This window comes from Silurus aristotelis, assembly GCF_946808225.1.
Source record: "Silurus aristotelis genome assembly, chromosome: 3".
In the NCBI taxonomy this organism is placed as follows: Eukaryota; Metazoa; Chordata; class Actinopteri; order Siluriformes; family Siluridae; genus Silurus; species Silurus aristotelis.
In genome coordinates, this window is record NC_139576.1 from 7,532,340 (window position 1) to 7,554,909 (window position 22,570).

At 36.2% G+C, this 22,570-nt stretch overlaps 1 protein-coding gene across 1 annotated transcript in view; it reads left to right on the forward strand.

Annotated features, from left to right (window-relative positions):
* The first annotated feature begins 2,000 nt into the window (after positions 1 to 2,000).
* The window catches only part of itga4 (integrin alpha 4), a 43,750-nt gene continuing 23,180 nt past the window's right edge, over positions 2,001 to 22,570 (forward strand). Inside the window, exons 1-14 of the mRNA XM_083536964.1 lie at positions 2,001 to 2,474; positions 3,285 to 3,397; positions 6,465 to 6,559; positions 7,301 to 7,430; positions 7,613 to 7,680; positions 8,066 to 8,195; positions 10,590 to 10,675; positions 11,285 to 11,347; positions 11,746 to 11,883; positions 15,108 to 15,216; positions 17,453 to 17,547; positions 18,900 to 18,990; positions 20,905 to 20,950; positions 21,261 to 21,415. Coding sequence (XP_083393090.1) covers positions 2,266 to 2,474; positions 3,285 to 3,397; positions 6,465 to 6,559; positions 7,301 to 7,430; positions 7,613 to 7,680; positions 8,066 to 8,195; positions 10,590 to 10,675; positions 11,285 to 11,347; positions 11,746 to 11,883; positions 15,108 to 15,216; positions 17,453 to 17,547; positions 18,900 to 18,990; positions 20,905 to 20,950; positions 21,261 to 21,415 — 1,528 coding nt within the window. The 5' untranslated portion in view covers positions 2,001 to 2,265. The remainder of the gene's footprint in view (positions 2,475 to 3,284; positions 3,398 to 6,464; positions 6,560 to 7,300; positions 7,431 to 7,612; positions 7,681 to 8,065; positions 8,196 to 10,589; positions 10,676 to 11,284; positions 11,348 to 11,745; positions 11,884 to 15,107; positions 15,217 to 17,452; positions 17,548 to 18,899; positions 18,991 to 20,904; positions 20,951 to 21,260; positions 21,416 to 22,570) is intronic.

Sequence of the window (22,570 nt, forward strand, 5' to 3'; positions counted from 1 at the left end):
TTTACTAACACACTTGTGGCTGAATGAGCACAAATCTCAACAAGTCCGCTTAGCAAATGTCCTTTTAAGTTATGAGGTATAAGCATGTACCATGGTACTGCAAATGGCAGGTGTGCAAACAGCATTAATGATGCATAGTACAGTTTTTTTCTTCCCTGAAATCGTGTTCTCAAACAGAAAAAAAACAGACCTCTTCAGGTTTATATTGTTCGTATTTTGATAAAACCAGACGGCTCAGCTTTTCTTAAAGCTATGACACGGCTGACGACTTCACTTACGATCTTCTGCTGCTGACAAGCCAGCAGGACCCACAACGCATTACAGATGCTGAATTCTTCCCAACTTACTCACTCGGTTCATAAATTGTGCTCCACTACTCGAGGAATGCAGTCAGTCACTGCAGTCAGCCTCAGAACATCGTTTAGATAAAAAAAATAACACTTTTCGTCATGGGAAAAAGAGGTTTGATTGTGTCAGCTGAATTTATCTGACTCTTCTACATCCTGTGGATCATGGATATCCATGACAGTACTGTAACCCTTAATTTTATTAGTTGCTAATAACTCATGCTTGGGTATGTCCTCTGTGCTCTAAATGTTTATGTTTATGTTTAAAAGGGAGCCTTTTTCTTCTTAACCCATATGTAGTCCATTATTCTTTGAGTTTGGTGTCTTTATTTCAGGTTTTGTATTTGTGTGATTGTTTAATAGCACATATTACAATGTAGGATTCAGGGCCAATTCTAGCCTCTTTGGCACCCTGAGCAAAATTCCTATTGTCATCACCCCATGGCTTCACCCTCCCACTATACAAATCATTCGCAACCTTCCATAATAAAGGTTAAACACATTTGATAATCCTTGCAAAAATTGGCTAAATTCAAGTATGTAGACATATAATTTATATTAAACTTAAGCAGAGAAAAAACAACAACAATTAAATAATTCAAATGCAAAAAAACATCCATGTTCTGGTAAACAACTACAAGGATTTAGACCTCAGACCTCAGATATTCGCAAGTAATCATGATATATAAGATTACCAAAATAACGAAACATACTACTACTACTAAGTAATAACAATAATACTAATACTATTAATAATAATAATCTTTGTTGGATGGGGGTGAGGGCAGGCCAGGGGGTGCTCACTGCTGTCCCCCCCCCCCCCCCCCCCCCAACACACACACAGCTTTTACTTCACACTAGGCAACCGCCTAGCATGCCTATGCCTGGAAAAGTTGCTGGTAGGATGTAAACCCCAAAAGTTATTCAATGAAGAGTGTCCATGAATGAATGAATGAATGAATTAATTAATTAATTAATTAATTAATGGACACTCATTCATAGAATAACTTTGGATTGGAAAGCTTGTCCTCAATTGACTAATTGGTATTTAAATTAATAATCCACCCATCCACCCATTATTTATTTAAATACCAATTAGTCAAATGAGGACAAGCTTTCCAATACAAAGCCCAGCCACATTCGCTATGGTGTTTATAGAGTGACAGTTTATTAGGAACAGCCATATGCCTGTTCGTTCATTCTGTAATTCACTACAGTATAGTTTTTGATTATTGGCTTATTGTCACAGTATATGTTATGTTCCTAATAAAATTTGATAACGGACTGTGTTATTAGATTTGTTTTCTAATCAAAGGCATCAGTTTCTCCTTGCATAATAAATGTGTGATCAAGGTGCAAGATAGAAAGGCTTTATATAATACATTACAGTTTTGCCGCGTCACATTTTACATTTCTTGTAAAATTTGAGATTTAGTTTTTTGTTATAACTTTTCAACCACGTCCTTTTCAGACCCTTCATGCGCTCCCACAGATGAACATCAAACAAACTTCTTTTCCCTCAGACCCCAATCGTGCGTGACGAAATTGTACCCCGAAGAGGAGGAGAGGAGAGAGATATAGGAGGGAGGAGTGGAAAAGGGAGAAAGAGGAGGAGAAGAAGGAGGAGGAGGTCGAGCGCCGGTCCGCAACAGCAGCAACAGCAGCCGCAGATGTTCAGACTCAGAGCGCAACAGGCGCGCGACCAGACACACACACACAGACACACACACACACACACACACACACACACACACATACAGACATGCGCACGTACTGCAAACTTTTTGTCATAGGAACGAAATGAGGAGTTCGCTTCCGTAACCAGAAAAGAGTTATTATTTTATTTATTTTTGTATTTGTGGGACATCTCGTGATTCAAAACTTTTTTTTTCAACACTAATCGGATTATAAAGCCAATATGTGGACTTTGACTGAAGGAGGACAGAAGCGGATGAGCCCCCGGTGGTGCGTGAGCGTGCTGGTGTCCGGGCTCGTGTGCGCCTGGTTCCTGCTGAAGCCGTCGCACTGCTATAATCTGGACGTGGAGAACTCGGTGCACTTTGGAGGACCCAATGCATCTTTATTCGGCTACTCGGTTCTGCTCCATAAACACCAGCAGAGCGCGTGGTGAGTGCGGACTAACTTCATGATCAGACTTCTGACACTGACTTTTATAGACTCCATGTGGGAAGGTGATATCTATCTATCTATCTATCTATCTATCTATCTATCTATCTATCTATCTATCTATCTATCTATCTATCTATCTATCTGTCTGTCTGTCTGTCTGTCTGTCTGTCTGTCTGTCTGTCTGTCTGTCTGTCTGTCTGTCTGTCTGCTTTCTTATTATGAATGGGGCATGACTATTATCTATCTATCTATCTATCTATCTATCTATCTATCTATCTATCTATCTATCTATCTATCTATCTATCTATCTATCTGTCTATCTGTCTGTCTGTCTGTCTGTCTGTCTGTCTGTCTGTCTGTTTCTTATTATGAATGGGGCATGACTATTAATAGAGTATAACTGGATTATGCTTCCCCACACAGTTTGAAAAAATAGAGATTTATGGTGTATACTTTATTGAACATTGTCTTATTGCTTAATAAATGTGCAGGTAAAGAATCCAGTCACATTACTAACTTTTAACATTCCAACACCTTACTTTATGGTGATTCATACATTTTTATTTTATTTTTTTTATTACAATTTTTAACTCAAACCCCTTAATAAACAAAACCCCTGTTTCTTGCACCCTTTTCTATCTTTTATCATTTGCTGTATGTTTGGTGTGTATATGTATAAGAGTAAAATGAATAGTCTCTATACTCATGCAGCAGATAGCTGTATAACATTTACTAAGGATCGATTGTGCAACAATTTGTGAACGTGTGTTTGATTAACACGAGTGGCCTGGATTGCTGTCATTTTAGGTTGATTGTTGGAGCGCCAGTTGCTGACTCAACATTTTACTCAACCGTTCAAAAACCTGGTGTCATTTACAAGTGCAACATTTCTAATAAGAAGTGTGAGCAGCTCCAAACTGGTACGTGATCTTTCCAAAGCTTCACAAAGTAATCTTCTTCCCATTTATTTATTTATTTTTTTCAAACATAACAACTAACTTGCTAGTTTATTTGGTGTTAGTTACGGGTAGCGGTATTGTGTTTAGCAATAATCAGCATCTTAAAAATGATTTTACACAAATTCAGAAAACATGAGGAAAGAACCTTAAGAGGAACTAAGATTCAAAAATGAATACCCATCTCTTATTTGTATAATGAATATTAGAATTGGTCTATATTCACTCCTCGTCTTCTCATCATATGCTGTAGACACGGTATATTTCCAACAGAGGTCTGTTGTCGTTCATGCTTTCTTGCTCAATGTCTAGACGGCAAATCTCTGGAGGTCTGAACGTCTCCGTTCAATCAAATTCACATTCCATAAGTTTGGAAATTAGTCACCACTTCTTCCTCTTGTGTACATACTGAACAAATGATCCATGAGTGAAGTGGGATCGTGGAGAGGGCTGGTCACATTTCTCTTCCTGTTATTATGAAGCATAATTAACTCGCTTTTCCCAAATAAGGGAAATGAGACTGCCATTGTTTCAGGTCAGACAGGAGCTGGACAGGAAGTTCAAAACATCCTCAGTCCATTAGGCTTTTTCCCCCGCAAACTTTTACAGAAGAACTAGGACCAGACAGGATTCTTTACAATGGCTGTATGTAAATGAGACCCAGCTTCTATTGAGAACAAATGAATGATTTATACTATTTTCTGAATGGAAAAGCATGATGTCAGTCAGACTGTCTAGCACATGTCCAACATAGAGATCATGATCACTTGTGACTTAACTTCTGCTATCAGTAGTATCACATGGATAAAAAAAACAGTGCTCCAGAAAAGAACTTTTCATCCTGGATAATCTCACCTGGATCCTGTGGATTTATACTTTGGAGCTTCTGCTGTAATCGTAAAGTCCCAGTTTATCCCAATATACTTAATTTGTTCATAGTCAACCCTCTGAATGTTTTCTCTTGCGCTATACTGTGATCAAGTACTAATACACATGCAACATTAGTAAAGGTCAGGTTGTGTGAACGTCTGTGAGACAAGCGAGTTTCTGGTTTTACTGACGATTTTAAAGCGTTAGAAACATTTGCTAAAAGAATACAAAGAAATCCAAATATAGCGAAATTACCTGTGCTGAGTTCACTTCCTGTTTTTTTTCACAAACTCCATTCTGCATTACATCATACTATTTACTGCAAACTCTTGAAACATCTCAACGAAATAAACTTGGATTTTAGCTTTGGGCAGATGGAAGAAACTTAAGAGGAATGACAAACTAAAGAAAAAACCTGGTGTGAAATATTGAAATGAATCATTTTATCCCACAGCACAAGCTTCTTACTGTCAGATCACTACTTTACCTCAACTTTACCATTGTTGTTTTTCATGTGTTTGATTGAATCTTGTTGGTGTTTTATTATATCTAATCTGCAAATGGGTATTTCTCCTGCAACAATTTTCTGTGTTATTGGCAGGATGCCATGTCTTTCAGACCTTTTGAAATAATTTGAGCAATTATTGAAGGTTTTATCTCAATAATACAAAGGATGCATTAAATGAGCGGTAAAAGAGATCAGGTTATTAATCTAAAGGTAAAATGTTCACATTATGTTGATTAATTCTGCCTTACATGTCGCAAGATCAAATTTGATTACAAAAAAAAACTTTTTTATTTTTTTATTTTGAAATACAAGACTGCATAATGTTGCATAACAGCTAGCGCATCTGTATGACATTGAGTAGTGACTAGCTGCAAGCCGATATGAGTAAGCTAGCTAGGACATGGAAATGTTTTAGACAACTGCTAATCATGCTACATTTTTACACATTTTCTGTTTGGTTTTTGTGATGTGTTTTGAAATAGCAAATAGCTGGTAAAAAATTAACAAAAAGTCAACAGTTTAGTTTAGTTAGCAAGTGCGGAAAGTATATTGTCTGAAGTTGAAGTTTATCTCTTTATTAAAATGAAGGTTTATTAAGAAAATATATTCATATATAAACATATTTTCTGAACATACAGTATCTCACAAAAGTGAGTACACCCCTCACAATTCAGCATGGTCCTGTCAAGTAGACAAAAATATGAACATGATGAATAGGACGTGTGGCTTTGCCTGATTAAAGGACATGCAGCTGTTATTAATTAGGATGTACTCACTTTTGTTGTCAGCTATTAAGGCAATAATGGCTGTATGTTGAGTTATTTTTTAGGATAGTAAATCTGTACTTATATACACACTGCTCATTGACTACTCTAAAATATATCCAAGTTTCTTTTCTATAGTTTTGTCCCCTGAGAAGATATACTAAAATGGTTGCTGAAATGTGAGGGGTGTACTCTATTCTAGATGTCAGAAAGTGTTCCTCAAAATGGGGGATGGGATTGTTATCATTTTGTCACTACTACATGTGATCAAAATAAATATTGTGTGGTAAAGTATTAACTGAGGTCTGATGATACAAAAAACAAAGAATTGATTTACAGGAATCGGGGACTTATTCGAAATCCATTTTGAGCAAGTTGGAGGAAACACTAGCTACTTGAGAATCCTCTCAAACCTTTAGAGAAATGTTTTGTCTTTTGAGAAACAAGTAACACTAGGAAGCTCATTAACGTCCTTATAGAGGGTTTCTTTTATTGTAACCCAAATGCACGACTCTGAATTTAGCAACTCTCGTTCATAAAGCTTATTTTACAAAGGTAAAAGGTCATGTTTGACTTAGCTAGTCACTTATCTTAACTAATGATGCTATAAGACAGATATAACACATGCTGTACCATCAATAAAGCATGAAATAAAACTTTAAATATATTTAAAAAGCATATTGTTGGTGGAAAACCTTTTCAATTATTATTCAACCTTTTGGCAATATTTTTATTATTCATACATATATAACAGTATAAATTACAGTATGAATATACATCCAAATGGAGGCCACTATTGTGTCTCGTCTGTATACAAAGGTGTCTTAAGCAATACTGTACTGCATAGATATTTTTGGTTGTAACACATAAATGATTGGATCTTGTACAGGTGTGGAGCGGTGTGGAAAAACCTGCCAGGCTGAAAGCGATAACCAGTGGCTTGGAGTCAGCCTTTCTCGAAGACCATCAAATGGTGATGTACTGGTATGACTCCCAGTTCTCTTTTACTATTCATTAAAAAATAAGTATATAAGCTACTAAATTATATGAGGAAACCTGGATGTTGGATATGAAATTCACTAATCTTTCCTTGCAAACATTAAAATAAGTATATTTATCACTACCTTTTCTGTGAGTTTCAAAAAACAATGTTTCTCGAAGTGGGGGCCTTGATTTAGAGATTATTTTAACATTATAAACATGATTATATTGATGTACTAAGTTGTTATAGTTGGTAGATTGAGAAACATGTGTTTTGAAAAGATTATATAATAACAGAAGAAGAAGTCAAGATGCTATAATAGTATAATATATTTTTATGAGAAGTCCCCTATTTAGCATGCTCACATCTGGACAGGGTATACAGTACTAGCTTTTGAAAGAAAGAAAATGTCCATAAAAGTTCAGAAGAGCCTCACTAAACCAGTCTAAATAATCTCTGAACATTAACCATCACTTATCAGTTTATAATTCTTCACAAGTATACACACACTTACAACTGACCCCATTAGTCAAACGCTGGCATTTCTAGCATGCGTTTGCAAGCGTTTGCTTCTAGATGCGAACATGAGACAGGATGAGTTGTGTTCTGATTATCATCTCATCTGACAGTCATGCTGTGAGATTGGAGAAGTCAGCGCTGAGCCGAGTCTGCAGCTCGTTATATATATAGCACAAAAGCGTACTTGTCTTGGGTAAGCCCCTTAACACTGGTTCCAATTTCAGGCATGTGGACATCGCTGGAAGAACGTCTTCTTCTCGCAAAAAGACAATCAAAACAAGCTGCCTCACGGCGTGTGCTTCCAGTTCAACTCTGATTTTAGCAGCACAACCCACTATATCCCCTGCTACAGAGGTACTCGTATTTAACGTCCGCCACGCCAGTGTGCCTTTCAGGCATTGTATATAATGAATGAACAGAGGAGACAGTGTTCAGCAGTTAGTGGAAAGACATCATGGCTAAATGGCTGTTTGTCTGTGTCTGTGTCTGTGTGTGTGTGTCTGTGTGTGTGTGTGTGTGTGTCTGTGTGTGTGCAGATCATCAGAGAAAGTTCGGTGAAGACTATGGATCCTGCCAAGCTGGAATTTCTAATTTCCTAACTGAGGTACGATTCACGTGCTCCTCACCTGTTTTACCAGATCATTCACGTGTTACCTAAAGCTAGCTCTGTTTCATGTAGTATAGTGGCTTAAAATAATTTGTATTCACAAAGCAATGGGAGGCAATTATAAACATTTCACAATAAAGACTATATCAGTTATAGCTAGCAAGGAGGTGTGCTGTTATAGGAGAACAATCATTTTGCCTTTACAAACACTTTTCCCATTGCTTTTAACTCTCTTAAACTATAGCAATTTGAACAGCAATTTTAGCAATTAATTATTTTCCAAAACTGCTGTATTATAAATAAACTCATCAAACCATTTATTCAATAGATTTTAGCATAACATCATGTGTTGAAGTTGGTGTCATTATGGTTTGTTTTGTAGGATCTGATGATCATGGGAGCTCCTGGTAGCTCTTACTGGACTGGCTCTGTTCTAGTCTACAACATGACTAGTAAGGTCTTTGCAGCCTATGTGGATGATGAAAACACAGTGCTCTACGGAAGCTACCTTGGTAAGACAGGAAATTCATTGCTTTGTTACTTTCTTCTTCTAGAGAAACTCTTCTCTGAGGTTAGGGCTTGGTCTGTACTTGTCAAAATATAAAAGAATGGCAGGGGGTGAAGGTAAATTCGTCAAAATCAGGGTGGAGGTCAGGGCAGGACTGAAAAGAAGAATACACAAAACCAGAACTGAAAGTGTTATGCACGGACGAGGCGAAAGCTGGGCAAAAACAGAGTTTTAATGATAGGTGCAGAATAATCCAAGGAACACACACAACCAGAATGAAATAGGCAGCGAAAGCAAAAGTCGGTATCGAAAGTTCGTTTAGCATATAGCGAGAGCGCGGAGAGCTGGCAGCAGAACGGGGAATCGTAAAGCTGACAACTAGAGTCCATAAGCACAATAACGGACGGTGATAGTGGGAAGCGGAGTTGCTTATATAGGAGGGAGTCTGATGGAAGTCAGGTGCGCCGAGTTAGTAATCAGGCGAGGAGCTCCGAGTTGGCGGGGCATGAACGGGTGAGAGCGCAGGGCGCTCCCTGACAGAAAGTTGGGAAGCAACGAAAAAAAAAACAATAAATAAATAAATTGAGAACAGAAAACAATGATCATATATGAAAAGGGTCCATGTGTGGCAGTTTAATTCTGGCAAATACATTAAATTTATGAAAAAAGGAGACTCGAACATACCACATCTAATGCATGTAATGGAAATGCTACTGGTCAGGGTTTTTTCTTTGTTGAAAGAGTTTTTCAAAGATTCTTTAAATTGCTTTTAGTGGTTAACACATTCAGGTTTTATCTTACAAGCTTTTCCATTTTCACACAGAAGCATTTTTTAAGTCCAGGTGTGAAAGGATAATGCTTGAGGTTTTTTTTATTTTTTATATCTGTTGTGGTGGTCAAATAAGAAAAAAAAAAAGACTCATGCCTTACATGGCAGGTAATGAGGGTCTACAGAGGCTACAAAGATCAAATCCCTGCCACACCAAGCTGCCACCCCTAGGCCCTTGAGCAAGGCAAATGTTCCCCACCCTCTTTTATGTTATATGTAGCCAGCTAGAAAATTTTATTATTGCAAATATATGAGTAAACAGGATGAAAATCAAGCTATTTGTTATATTGTTCATTTTTAAATTCTTTGTATTTATAAATGTAAAGCTTTCACAATGTATGTAATGCATTTAATGTAATGTAACAAAAATTTAATTGACAGCCGCTGATCTAAAAATTACATACAGTCATGAGAAAAAAGAAATTACACTGTTTTTCAATTTGATGTTTTTATTTATCAAGGGCTGAATAACAATTGTCATCAGCAGCCAGGTTTCATTAATAAAATGCACAAAATTATCAAGATTGCCTTTATAAAATCCAAACTTTTGGTACTTTAGTGTTCAGAGTATTTAGGGATTATATCTAGACCATGCTAAGAAGAACTGCCATGAGCCACGATCATAGAAAATCAATTGTTGCTGATTATCAATATGAAATGAGTTATAAGGCCAACTGTTAAGCACACCAGCAAAAAAAAGAAAGAGGTCTGACCCACGTAGAAGCTGTGGCGAATGTAAGTGTCCAAATTGATCTAAATGACTGATAAACTACGACTTTTTTTGTGGTGGGGGATGGGCTTTACTTCATATTGAAATCTGTTGTATTGTTGTCGTTATGTTGCTATCATCTGAGGTAATATGTTTCAAGAAGTCGTTAAAGACGGCCTGACTGTTATATAGACCCGGATAAATAAACGTACAGAAACAAGGTAGATCTTAATTACTGCTTACAAAAAGGCGTCTAGAGGTGTTATTTTTTTAATCTTTGTATATCATTGTCTGTTGCAGATGATGCGTGCAAATGAAAAATACTAGCTGTTGCAGCACGCATTTTTCATTGTCAAGCACCATGTGTTATTGTGACTTATTGAGACCATACTGTGGTCTCAGGTATAACTGTTTGCGAGCATTCAGCTCAGTTATAATGTTAGTCAGTCACTGATAAACTTTCTTTGTTGCTGAGTTTATAAGTGAAAACTGAAGCGTAATAAAAAGTCAGTAGTGTATAGATGTGTATAAGTGTATACATAGGATTTGTTTTGCATTGCCGTTGGGTCCTTTTTGGTCCCAGTGTTTGAGAGAAAGCAGAAATATGTCTTATAATATATTTAATTTGTTTTAACATGTATTGTAAATAAATATCTAAACAATAATTATAAACCTAAATGAGGTTAATTGTTGATTTATATCTATTCCATTATTAAATAAGCTCGAATTCAAACCTTTTTTTCGAAATGTTCACAACCACGAAAGCTAGCAATATAATCGCATTTTTGTTTTTGTTTACAGTGTAATGATCTATATGTCAAATAAAATCAGTGTTTGATTCTTTGTTTTCTTTTGTTCAGGTTACGCTGTAAGTGCTGGACACTTTCTTTACCCGAACAGTATGGAGATCGTAGGTGGTGCACCCCAACATGCCCAGACTGGCAAAGTAAATAAATATGAATATTTCTAACTATATTATATATATATATATATATATATGGATGTCCTAATTTTACCATGTACACTATATATACCAATGTTTGTGTGTTTTTTAAGCGTTTTTATACTCAAGTACATAGTGGAAAGTTATTTTTGTTTAGAGGTAAATTTGAGACGATAAGCTGATAATTAATAGCAGGAGCATTCTACTGAAGAACCTCATCATTTGCATATCAGTTGTACATGGCTGTGGTTGTAGGTTACTTATTTTCTATCTAAGCACCAAAAAGGAAGAATGTAATGCCATGGCTATGAAATATAGCAATTAGTCTTCTGCAATGAAAGAAAGAAAAAAAATAGATCGAATTAATTTAATAAATTAATATGAATAAAATAATAAATAGAAATTTAATAATAATAATAATAATAATAATAATAATAATAATAATAATAATAATAATAATAATAATAATAGTATTAGTATTGCATAACCATTTAACCATATATTTGGTTTGGAGAAAGAATGGAGTAGTTTACTTTTACATTTGGTATCTCTTTATTTACATGTATTTATTTACTTGTATTTCTTTCTTTCTTTCTTTTTTTCTTTTTACAGGCTTACATCTTCACAGTGGAAGGCAATACTCTGAAAATCCTGAATGAAACAAGTGGCTCTCAGGTGAGTAAAGATACAATAAATCGCTTTCATCTTCAACCATAAACACTTTTATATGCAAAAGTTTTTTTAAATAATCATAAATGCTATAATAATAACCCAAAATTTAGTTATTTCTGCATATTTCTTTTATTTTAAACAAATCAAAGCACTACAAACTTTCCTTATAAAGTACATAAAAATATTGATAAAAAAAAATACAGGATTTACATTAAACTAAAATGAATTTAATATACAATTACATTAAAACAACAATGGAAATTGTGATATATAATAGCAACGATATAAAATTACAACTAAAGAGAGACTCAATTTACACACAATACAATTTATTATTTAGTTACAAATTTTTCTATTCTTATCAATGTTTGTTATGTATGTATCTATTGATTCATTCCTAGCTGGGCTCGTACTATGGCGCGAGTGTGTGTGCGGTTGACCTGAATGCTGACGGACTTTCTGATCTCCTGGTCGGGGCGCCGATGTTCAGCACCGTGAGGGAGGAGGGCCGTGTTTATGTCTACATTAACCAGGGCCGGGTGAGAACCGATACCTCTCTCTCTCTTCCTGTGTTTCATTGTAGCACCAGAGCGAATTATGACAGTCCTTTAACATGGTTGCCACAATCTTTTTTTGGTTACTCTTGTTTTTTATGTTGTGGGAGTTTCTGACAGAACACCCATTCTCGAGAGGTGCAGATGTCTTTCATTTTTACTACGGGTGCCTTTTGCTATTACTAGATTTTCTGCATTGTTTTTTAAAAGTCAAATCTTTAATGTGCATGAACTAATTGTGTGTACTGAAAAGTTTCCCTGAAAACATTTTGGATTGTGATTGTGGAGATTTGTGCTCATTTAGCTACAAGAGTGTTAGTAAAATCAGGAACTGATAAAGAGGCCTGGGGTTCAGTCAGAGTTTACAATCTTTCAGTATGACTGAGCTCTACAGCACAGGGGCTAGAATTCCAATCGCACTTACATCGCATTATATGAAGTTATATGCAGCATTATACAACACTGGTTTGCAGTTTTTTATGTCTATGACAAATTTTGGTTTATAGGTGTAATAGGTATAGGTGTGAGTTCTTTGTACTTTGACACATGCGATTGTTGATGTTAAATGTACTCGTTGACTTGAGTGAATGGAAAGTACTGCGGCATGTGTGGTTCAGTGTAGGCTTTTGGTGACTAAATGGAAGGTTGGAAGTTAAATCCTCTGTATTGCCAAGCTGCCACTTTTGGGCTCCTTCAGCAAGGCCCTTAACCCTCTGTGCCCCAGGGGTGATGTATCATGGCTGATCTTGTGCCCTGACCCCAACTTTCTAAAATCTTCAGAATTAAAAAATAAATAAATAAATAAATAAATTCACTGTGCTGTAAAGTACAAAAGCCCCTTTCCTTGTCGTTTGTGTATGTGTGCATCCAAACGAGAGTCTGAAACTCTGGTGTGGTGATGTTCTAACTTGACATCTACTTCAGCTAATTGATTTATGATTAATTAAATCTGTAGCGTTTAATCAGATGAAGAGTATAGGCTACCTCTTGACAAAATAATATAGCTTCTTATTTATCGGTTACATTTTTGCTTAGAGTTTCACCCACATCCAGACTTGCTGCCTGCTTTGATCTCGGCATTCAAGGTCGTACTGACAGAGCAGCCATCCCACTTCCCAGGCTCTGAGTTAAATATTAAACACCGCTGACACTTGTTCGGCCTACACAACTCTCAAAAAATCAAGTGTACACAATTTTACCTTAAATTGACCTGATCAATTCTATTCTATTCAGTTTAATTTAATTGTATTTATATAGAGCTTTCAACACTGGACATTTACAGAATGTAAGAATTATAGAACAAAGTTCACTTATATTTAAATTGATGTGTATTTATCCCCAATGAGCAAGCCTGGGGTCACTGTGGCAAACCTTGTGAGGAACCAGACTCAGAGGGGAACCCATTGTCAATTCTGTGTCACCAAGACTTTGATTATAAATCATTTCTACAGTCCTCTACAGTCCGTTACAGCTGTGTAACCAGGAGCTTCTAAGCAGCTCATTATTGAGCTCAACATCTGAGATCTTTATAGATACAAAACCAACTCCTCCATGCCAGAGGCTGTAAATATTTAATAAATGAGAAACAGCATATGTAGAATGTTATTTTTGGTATTGATTAAGAGGTTGTTTATCCTCAAAGTCCAATGTCTGAAATCTTTATGAAGTGTGATCCAGCTGGAACCGGTGCAAATCTAGATTTCTCGGGATCCTCGTGGGGTCGGCATCTTTTGATCAGCACTGACATCTTCAGTTTATCGATAGCAAATAATAGACGCAGATTCTACCCAGATATCTTTCTCAGACCACATCTAATTTCTCAGCTGTGACTCAAGATGCAGCGTGATTTACAATCATGCATAAATAAGAGCGAATCTTAACCGAAATTTTCATCATCAATGGAGTATATACTGCCCAGCCTCCTGAAATGAATCCTCCCGACTGTATGTGTGGTGGTCTGGAATCACTGCCGTGGACAAAAACGGAAACTTAAAATTAGCTTAGCCAAAATCCCCTCAAGCCCTACGTCCAAAAATCTAAAGGTGAAGTTGTGAAAGAAATCTGGAATTGATACAGATACAGATTGAATTGTAAACTTGTAACTTAAATATGTAAATAATCCCTGATTTGGGGTTAAAGCAGACATCTGTTGCTTGTTAATTCACAAAACCAAAAACATCAGACAATTAAGATGTCTTGTCTGATCAACTGTATGCATGTATGTATGATTAGATATATTGTGGCTTTTGTATTGGAACACCATATGTGGGATACTATATGTGGTCCTCAATCTAGTGTTTTTGCTAATGTGTATGGCTAAACAAATTAAAACCACATCAACCACACTAGTCTTTAACCTCATCTGGAGATAGAAATGTCTTTTTTCACAGAGAGACATTAACTAGGTCAAAGGTTTAAACATGGGAAGTATAGACCATTGTTTTTACTTCTAGTTTACTTCCACCCTATATGTCCTTATTGGACCTTTATTATCTCAAGGGCTGGTTCAACATTTTATCAGCTGAAGACTTTTTAGACGACCGTTAGGTGAAAGATCGAGTCAGGACAGACTTCACTAGCAGGCCCATAAACTACTTTCAACGAACGCAATTTCTTTTTCAAAACAACAAACAATGGCTGACGTTCATCAAATGTTCATATATATGTGATATAAGGAATATGTTTTTAAATATATTTCATTTGATACACGATATGAAGAAAAGTATTGGGACACCTGACTTTCCAGTCATGTGTGATTCTTACTGAAACTGTTCCCACAATGTTGGAGGCACACAATTGTAAAGGATGTCATTGGATGTGGTAGAATAACATTTTCTCTTAATCTGAGGAGTCCCAAACCTGTTCCAGCATGACCTTCTATGAGCTCTGACCTCAACCCAGATGACATTTTGAATGAATTGGGTTTATATAACAGCAAATGGGGACTAATTTAACACATAGAGTCCCCATTTGCTGTTATATAAACCCAATTTATTCAAAATGTCATCTGGGTATATATATATATATATATATATATATATATATATATATATATATATATATATATATATATATATATATCTTTTATATGGGGGTTATCAAATTTCAAAAAATTGGGTCTTGCTTGTTTCCAAAGACAAGAGTTTTGTGTACACCTAAAGACCAATGTGTGAGTGTTGACATGGTATGTTTTTCATTTCCATTCCCAGGTTAATATGAGAGAAACAGACTTCATGCTTAAGGGAAGTGATTCGTACGCAGCTCGCTTTGGAGAGACCATCACTGACCTCGGGGACATTGATGATGACGGTTATTCAGGTAACACATATAGTAACAGAAATACAGATCATCATGTTTGATTCATTTTCTTGTCTGAATGTAGCTTTATTAGAGTAGACAAGAACCAAAGCAGGAGTTTCTTTCATGTATGATTTTACAGTAGTCATGAAATGACTAAAATCAAATTGTAAGTAAAAAATGTGTTTCCATTTCTTGAAGCTGAAAAACTGCTTAAAATCTTTACCAATCTGCTGTATATCAAATAAGATCACAATTTAGAAAACTGTCAGCTTTTGGCTTCTGTGTTTGGTTCACTGTACAAGTGTGTCATGGGAAATTTAATGGTATGCAATGGTAAGAAAAATAGAAGGATGAACAGAGATGATCTTTTGTGAAAAGATGGTCATGGCCATGATTAGACCATGGAGAAAATTAGATAATTACGTCATGTTTAATATTTAGCAACATTAGGGATGGCCGTTATTAAGTCACACAAGTAAGAATAAAATTTATATCATAGCCATGACTTACTAACATATGAGAATGAGATAAGTCTTGGTCATTATTTTTTTAACATAAAAAAACTAGATAATTAAGTGGTAGCCATGACTAAGCTTTAGTAACACAAAGATATAGGATAAGTAAGTTGTAGTCATGACGTAGTAACATGTGCAAACAAGATAATTATGGTCCCTATTTATTAATATGGATAATAAAATTAAAGCCATTGCCTAGTAACATGAGGAAATGAAATAATTATGCTACTAAATAAGAAAAGTCATGCCTAGTAACACAATAGATATAAGGTTACAGGTAGTCGTCGACTTACGACCATTCGACTTTACGACCGCAATTGCTAGCCGTGGCGTACGACAGTGCGTACCAGCTTCCGGCATCATTTCAAAGTATTTTACATATAGCCTACTCTACTTAAAAGTCGACGAATACCTGTATTATGTTGTAGCCATGACTTTGTAAACAGAGGAAATAAGACCATTACGTTGTAGCCAACATGACTTAGTAACATGAGATAATAGTGTTAATAATAAATAAACTGAAACAATGTGGTAAAGGTGAAAGCCTTCAAACGTTGCTATAAAAGTCGGTTTGAAATCTTTATGGAAAACTCTGATCATCCTCAGAATGGAAGACATGCTGTTTTTATTAAATACTTGCGTAATTTTTCCAAAACGTGACAGCGAACTGGCTTGAGAAGAATAGAGCTGATATCACTATTTCAATAATCTGTTTTATTTTATTTATTTTTTGTGAATTATAGAACAGAGATGGTATTTGTTATTATTATGGTATTTGTTTGGAGGGGGGGGGGGGGTACAATGCAGTAGGAATATCAGAAGAAAGGCTTTGTATTTTCACCTAATGCAGAAATTCTGTTCTTTATTTTGGTGTAAAAGAATAAGACAATGAAACTATTTATTACATTTAAGAAGCCTCAGATATTTTCTCACAATGATACTGATAAACCAATGGTTTTCACACCATGACTGAAGTTTCTTCAGTGTGGATAAAGCGGTTCAGGGTGTGGTGAAGTGAGAGCAGTGTGGTTTGGAAGTGGTTGAGATCAGAACAGAACATTAGCACTCAAGCATGGCACTTTCGCCATGTTTATCTTATTCCTCTTTTTCCGCTTATTTGATATTTTTACGTTTCTTATTTTCTGTTAAACATTTTTTGGGAGACGTTGTATATATTTATGCTTTTAATATTAAAAAAATATTATTTCTTCAATTTTTTTGTGAAGATTTGGATTAATTTTACCTCCTGTGTACTGATATAGAGCTTGTGTGGGTTTTACGCATTCCACTGTCTTTGACTTTCAATTCTTTTATATGAAGAAATCCTTAGTAATTCATAAATTTAAATGTGGTTTGTGGCTTTCTTTAAAATTCAATGTATTTTTTTCAATTGAATTTAATTTTTTAAAGAGCTTTTAACAATGGACAAGCAGCTTTTCACAATTGCAGACAATGTGGCTAAAAAAGTCCTTTAACTGAGAAATAAATGAATAATTTCTCCAAATTACAATGAAATACAATACCAAGGTGAAATGACTGACCCATGAAAAGATCACATGTTTAGAATAATTAAATAAAAATAAACAGGTAAATGGTTTTTTTTTTTGTTGTATTTAAGTCTGCACCATTTGTGTGAGCTTTTCAAGAAAGGGTCAGTTTAACCATGCTGTAACTCTTAAGCAGAGAATTTGGTGGTCAGTTCTGTTGTTTATTGCGTTCCAATGTTGATTATGTTTCAGACGTGGCCATCGGAGCCCCACAGGAAGAAGAGCTGCTTGGAGCTATTTATATCTACAATGGTAGAAAGAGTGGTATAACGCCAAGATTTTCACAAGTATGTCAACAGCCTGCTGTTTACACTCACACTGTTTATTGGGAGGTGGGGCATTTCATTACGTTTCCTCTCCACAATCGTTTCTTCTGTCACATGCCAAATGACCACAATGCTTGAATCTGTAACAACCGTCCGAATTTTGCATTTCTCTTTTGCAGTCAGGTTAGAAGGTTTGTGTGCACTACCAGGATTTGTTAATAGTTCATCAGTGCATCAAACACAAACATACTGTAGCTTTGTTTACCCACAGAAGCTAAACTCGATGGAGCAAATAAGTATAGTAATGTTTGCTTATAATTCTACCAGATATCAAGATAGTGACAGGCCAATGAAACAGTGAAACAGTTTATATTTAAATCTAAAAATATGAAGTTTTGAATCCTAACGATACCAGTCACCTATTTCCAGATGTTCAAGTGAGCAAAAATTGGGTGTGTCGTCTGGGAAGGAGGGGCTTATTTTTATTGTTGTCGATCACAACAAAACAAGTGTAATGTGTGTGTAAGGGGGCATATGGTGCTTTCCTTCTAATATGTTACACTGCGAAGCGATGTTATTGGCTGGCTTTAGTTGTCTCAGAGGAGGAATATCAGATATTATAAAATAAGGAATATAATATTTAGTAGCTGTGATGTGATTATGATCAAACTCTTGATGTCACCCAAATGAGGATGGGTTTCCCTCTTGAGTCTGGTTCCTCTCAAGGTTTCTTCCTCATAACATCTAAGGGAGTTTTTCCTTGCCACAGTCACCACGGCTGCCCATCAGGGATAAATACACACCATTCACCTTAACTGTTGATTTCTGTAAAGCTGCTTTGAGACAATGTCTGTTGTGAAAAGCGCTATAGAAATAAACATGACTTGACTTGACTTGACTTGATTATAAACCTAGCCCATGGAGCTGGGAAGGTCTGAAACCAAATTAAAGAGAAAACGGTGAAAAAAAAAAGATTGAACAAAATTATTTAATAAAGAAAAAAATGTAGTTGTCAATATGGTGAAGTTTTCTGTGAGGACATGTTTATTTAAGATTTTATGAGGAGTCTCCAGAATGGGAACTTTGTAAAAATCATAGAAAAAGCCAAGTTCAAATGAACGTGAAGGAATGGTTGTTAATAATGGTTATACTGTGAGTGGTAGGGTTTTATATGCAACATTAAATGTAACTATAAACTGATAATAAATTGTGTTTTTATAATGATATATAATGGTATAAAAAAGTAAATCACTTCAGGACTGATTGCACATCATGTATGGTATAGATGTTTAATTCCTTACTTGATATCTAGTGAAATGCCTTAAAGTTACTTATGTGTGTGTATGTGTGTGTGTTTCTTTTTTGTCCCATAGAGAATAACAGGCTCGGTCCTTGGATATAGCCTCAGAATGTTCGGACAGTCCGTTTCCGGAGGCGTCGATGTAGATGGAAACGGTTACCCCGGTAACGCATTTCCTCTATTACTACATGTTATTTGTCTCTTTCAGAACAGATGCAAAAAGAAGTAGCTCAGGTAACACAAGTAGACAGTCATAGTGTGTGTAGACAGTGTGCAATGATAGCTGCTCAGGTGTAGAAAAATGTCTCAAGAGTATTTGTAAAGGAATCTGAGGACTCCGGAGGTTAATGAATAAAAAAAAGGCTGTAAGATATTTTGGCTATTGAGTAATTGCAGTAAAAAATCACACCTACACATTTAAGCATTATGCAGTTACTGGCGCAAATCAAAATGTATACTTATATATATATAAATTCTTAATGTATTGCATCTGCCATGGTCAGCCTCTGTGTTATGTCAAGCCATGGCATATTGCAAGTTTTTGAGCTTTCTTCTCCCTATTATAAACCACATACGAGTTATTGCAGTTTATAAATTACTCACTGCTATATGTATGTAAACATAAGACTACTGTGTACTGTATATATAGAACTACTGTATATTTAAGGTAACTGTGTTTGGTTCCACTGAAGAACTTTGCTACAATGGCTTAGAACTACAATTGGCAGAATTATGTTTGTGCTCAAGTGTCCATCAATGAACAGTTGAAAACCTTAACAATTGTGGAACTGTAATGAATGGATATTCGGTGTGACCCAGATGAGGATGGGTTCCCTTTTGAGTCTGGTTCCTCTGAAATATTCTCCTTATATTATCTCTGGTAGTTTTTTCTTGACACCACTTCCACCGGATTTCTTATTAGGGATAAACTTACAGGGACTTATTAATGAATGTAAAATACATATTAGGAATCTATTTTTGAGACAGTGTCCATTGTTAAAAGTGAAGCAACAACAGTGTACAGATGGAGTGTAAAGCAAAGAGACGTCAAATGATCATCTAGTGACATTGGGACATATTAAAAAGTGACAATTCTCTCAGAAATGTCCCAACCTTCAGTGTGAAAAGTATTCTCTGTCATAGAAGGTTAGGGAGCAAATGTAACCCGTAATGAAAGAGGACCACAAGTGTGGTAACCTAAATCATTGAAGTGGTATGAACACCAAATTCACTTCAGTAATACTGTATAAAACAAAGCCAACTAGTCATTTTAATAGCAATGCTTTGTTTGTGGTTTGCAGGAGTGTCCTTGTGGTTGTTTTTGTTGTAGGGGGAATAAAGCGCAACCTGAAAGCAAAGTTACTCGAACCTAACCATACCACAGTAGGTGAACTGGAAACCCGCAAAACCCCATGGCTCGGTTTTGCAATGAGGTAGATGTGATGTTGTCTAGCAAAGGCTATTTAGCAAACTCTGTAAAAGGTGGGGTGATTGAAGTAACTCATTAAAAGCAATTCTCTTCCCTGGTTTAAATTGGGAATTAGACTTCTTTTTTGTAATAGACTCCTAACAATCAACAAAACAAGTTTCATATATACCGACCAGGCATAACTTTATGTACGCAAATTAGGCATGACATTATGAGGACCTGCCCAACATTGCGTTGGTCCCCCTTTTGCTGCCGAAACAGTCCTGATCCGTCGAGCATAAACAGCATGAACTTCTTCAGCAATTTGAGCTACAGGAGCTGATGGGCCTGCCTTCGCGCCTCACGTGCATCAATGACCACTGCAAAATGGCAACAGACCACAAGAGCTGCAGTTTTGGAGATGCTCTGACTCAGTCGTCGAGCCATCACAATTTGTCGAACTCGCTTAAATCCTTACGTTTGCCCATTTTTCCTGCTTCTAACACGTCAACTTTGGGGACAAAATGTTCAGTTGATGTTCATGATGTCACTTCACTGCTCACAATGGTATAATGACATAATAGTTGCCTGGTTGGTGTATTTCTCAATTCTGTATAGCTCCGAATGTGATTGGATTTCAAAATGATTTCTTATTTTTTCATCCTAACAGACGTAGCAGTGGGAGCTTTTCTGTCTGACGCTGCAATTGTGATCCGGTAAGAGCATTGCAAACATTAGCATCAATGCCGAAATGTTTTTAAATAACTCTCCATTTTATATTATTATTGAATGTATTATTATTATATCTCCAGCTTCTCAACAAAAGAAAATTACATTCCAAATATTGCACATGGGCATTTCGAGCACAAAGTGTGAACTGTTACTCACCAACAGTTGTCACACTGTATGAACTGTACAGCTGATCTCATCTATACGTGCCGTGTTGTCGTCCCAGCTGCTATACCTCAATGAAATACCCACAATTGGGAATAATGGTGGTGTGTGATTTTGATGTGTGTTCTGTAGGACCCGTCCTGTGGTGATGGTGGAGGCGTCCTTGTTCCTGCCGGTCAGTGTGAATCGATCGGTGGCCTCTTGTGTCGAACATGGCCTTCCTGCTGTGTGTGTGGAGGTCAATGTGTGCTTCACAGTCCATGGAAAAGCCATACCGGGACTTATAGGTATGGAGAAGTGCTTCTGATTTCATTTAAAGTATAAAAGAGAATCGTAAGGAATGAAGGTACAATATAAAAATGTATAACCGCGTAAAAGTCAAAGGAAGTCGGTTCATTTTAAGGGTTTAAGGTTGTTTTTTTTGATAGTCAGTGTCACAAAACAGCTTTACGTTTCCATTTATGGCATTTGGCAGACACCCTTATTCAGAGCAGCAAATTTTTTTATACATATATATATATATATATATATATATATATATATATATATATATATATATATATATATATATATATATATACATACACAGACACAAATAAGCATTTGAGAACTCAAGGTCCCACTAGCGGCAGCATGATGGTGCTGGGATTTGAACTCATGACCTTCTGATCAGTAGTCTAACCACTGAGCACAACATTATCTCTTTATTGTAATCCAAATTTAGATTTAAGATGGGAGATGGTAGCTCAGTGGTTAACGCATTGGACTCTGGATCAGAGGGTTAAAAAGTTTAAATCCCAGCACCACCAAAGTACCACTGTTGGGCCCTTGAGCAAGGCCCTTAGCCCTGCACTCTGATCCTAGCTTCCTCAGATTGCTGGGATATGCAAAGAAAGAATTTCACTGTGGTATAATGTGCATATATAATTTACTTTATTTTTTATGCTTAGCAGCAAACAAACAATCAATAAACTGCTTTCAAAAGATTCATTACAAGTTTATTCAGAAATGTGTAACTGGTTGTAGTCAAAGAGCCGTGCTGCTCTGAATTAAGACTTGTATTCATGCAGATGAGTTAATAAATATATGATGAAGTCTGTAAGAGTCCCTGTGAGAAAGCAACACTCTCTACATGCTAAATATCTTATCAGTGGTTTGCTGAAAGAACAAGGCCGTTATATAGACTCAGTCCAAAACTCCTTATCTCTGATCCACATCCCTCACAGCCACGGCCGTTGCAAGTGTGTGTGTGTGTGTGTGTGTGTGTGTGTGTGTGTGTGTGTGTGTGTGTGTGTGTGTGTGTGTGTGTGTGTGTGTGTGTGAGTGTGTGGGGGTATATATATGTAATGTCAAGGCCTGTCCTTGTTAATATGTATGTGTAAACAAAGAAAACAAGGATGACCACACCAGTCTTTGACCTCATCTGGAGTTAGAAATTTCCA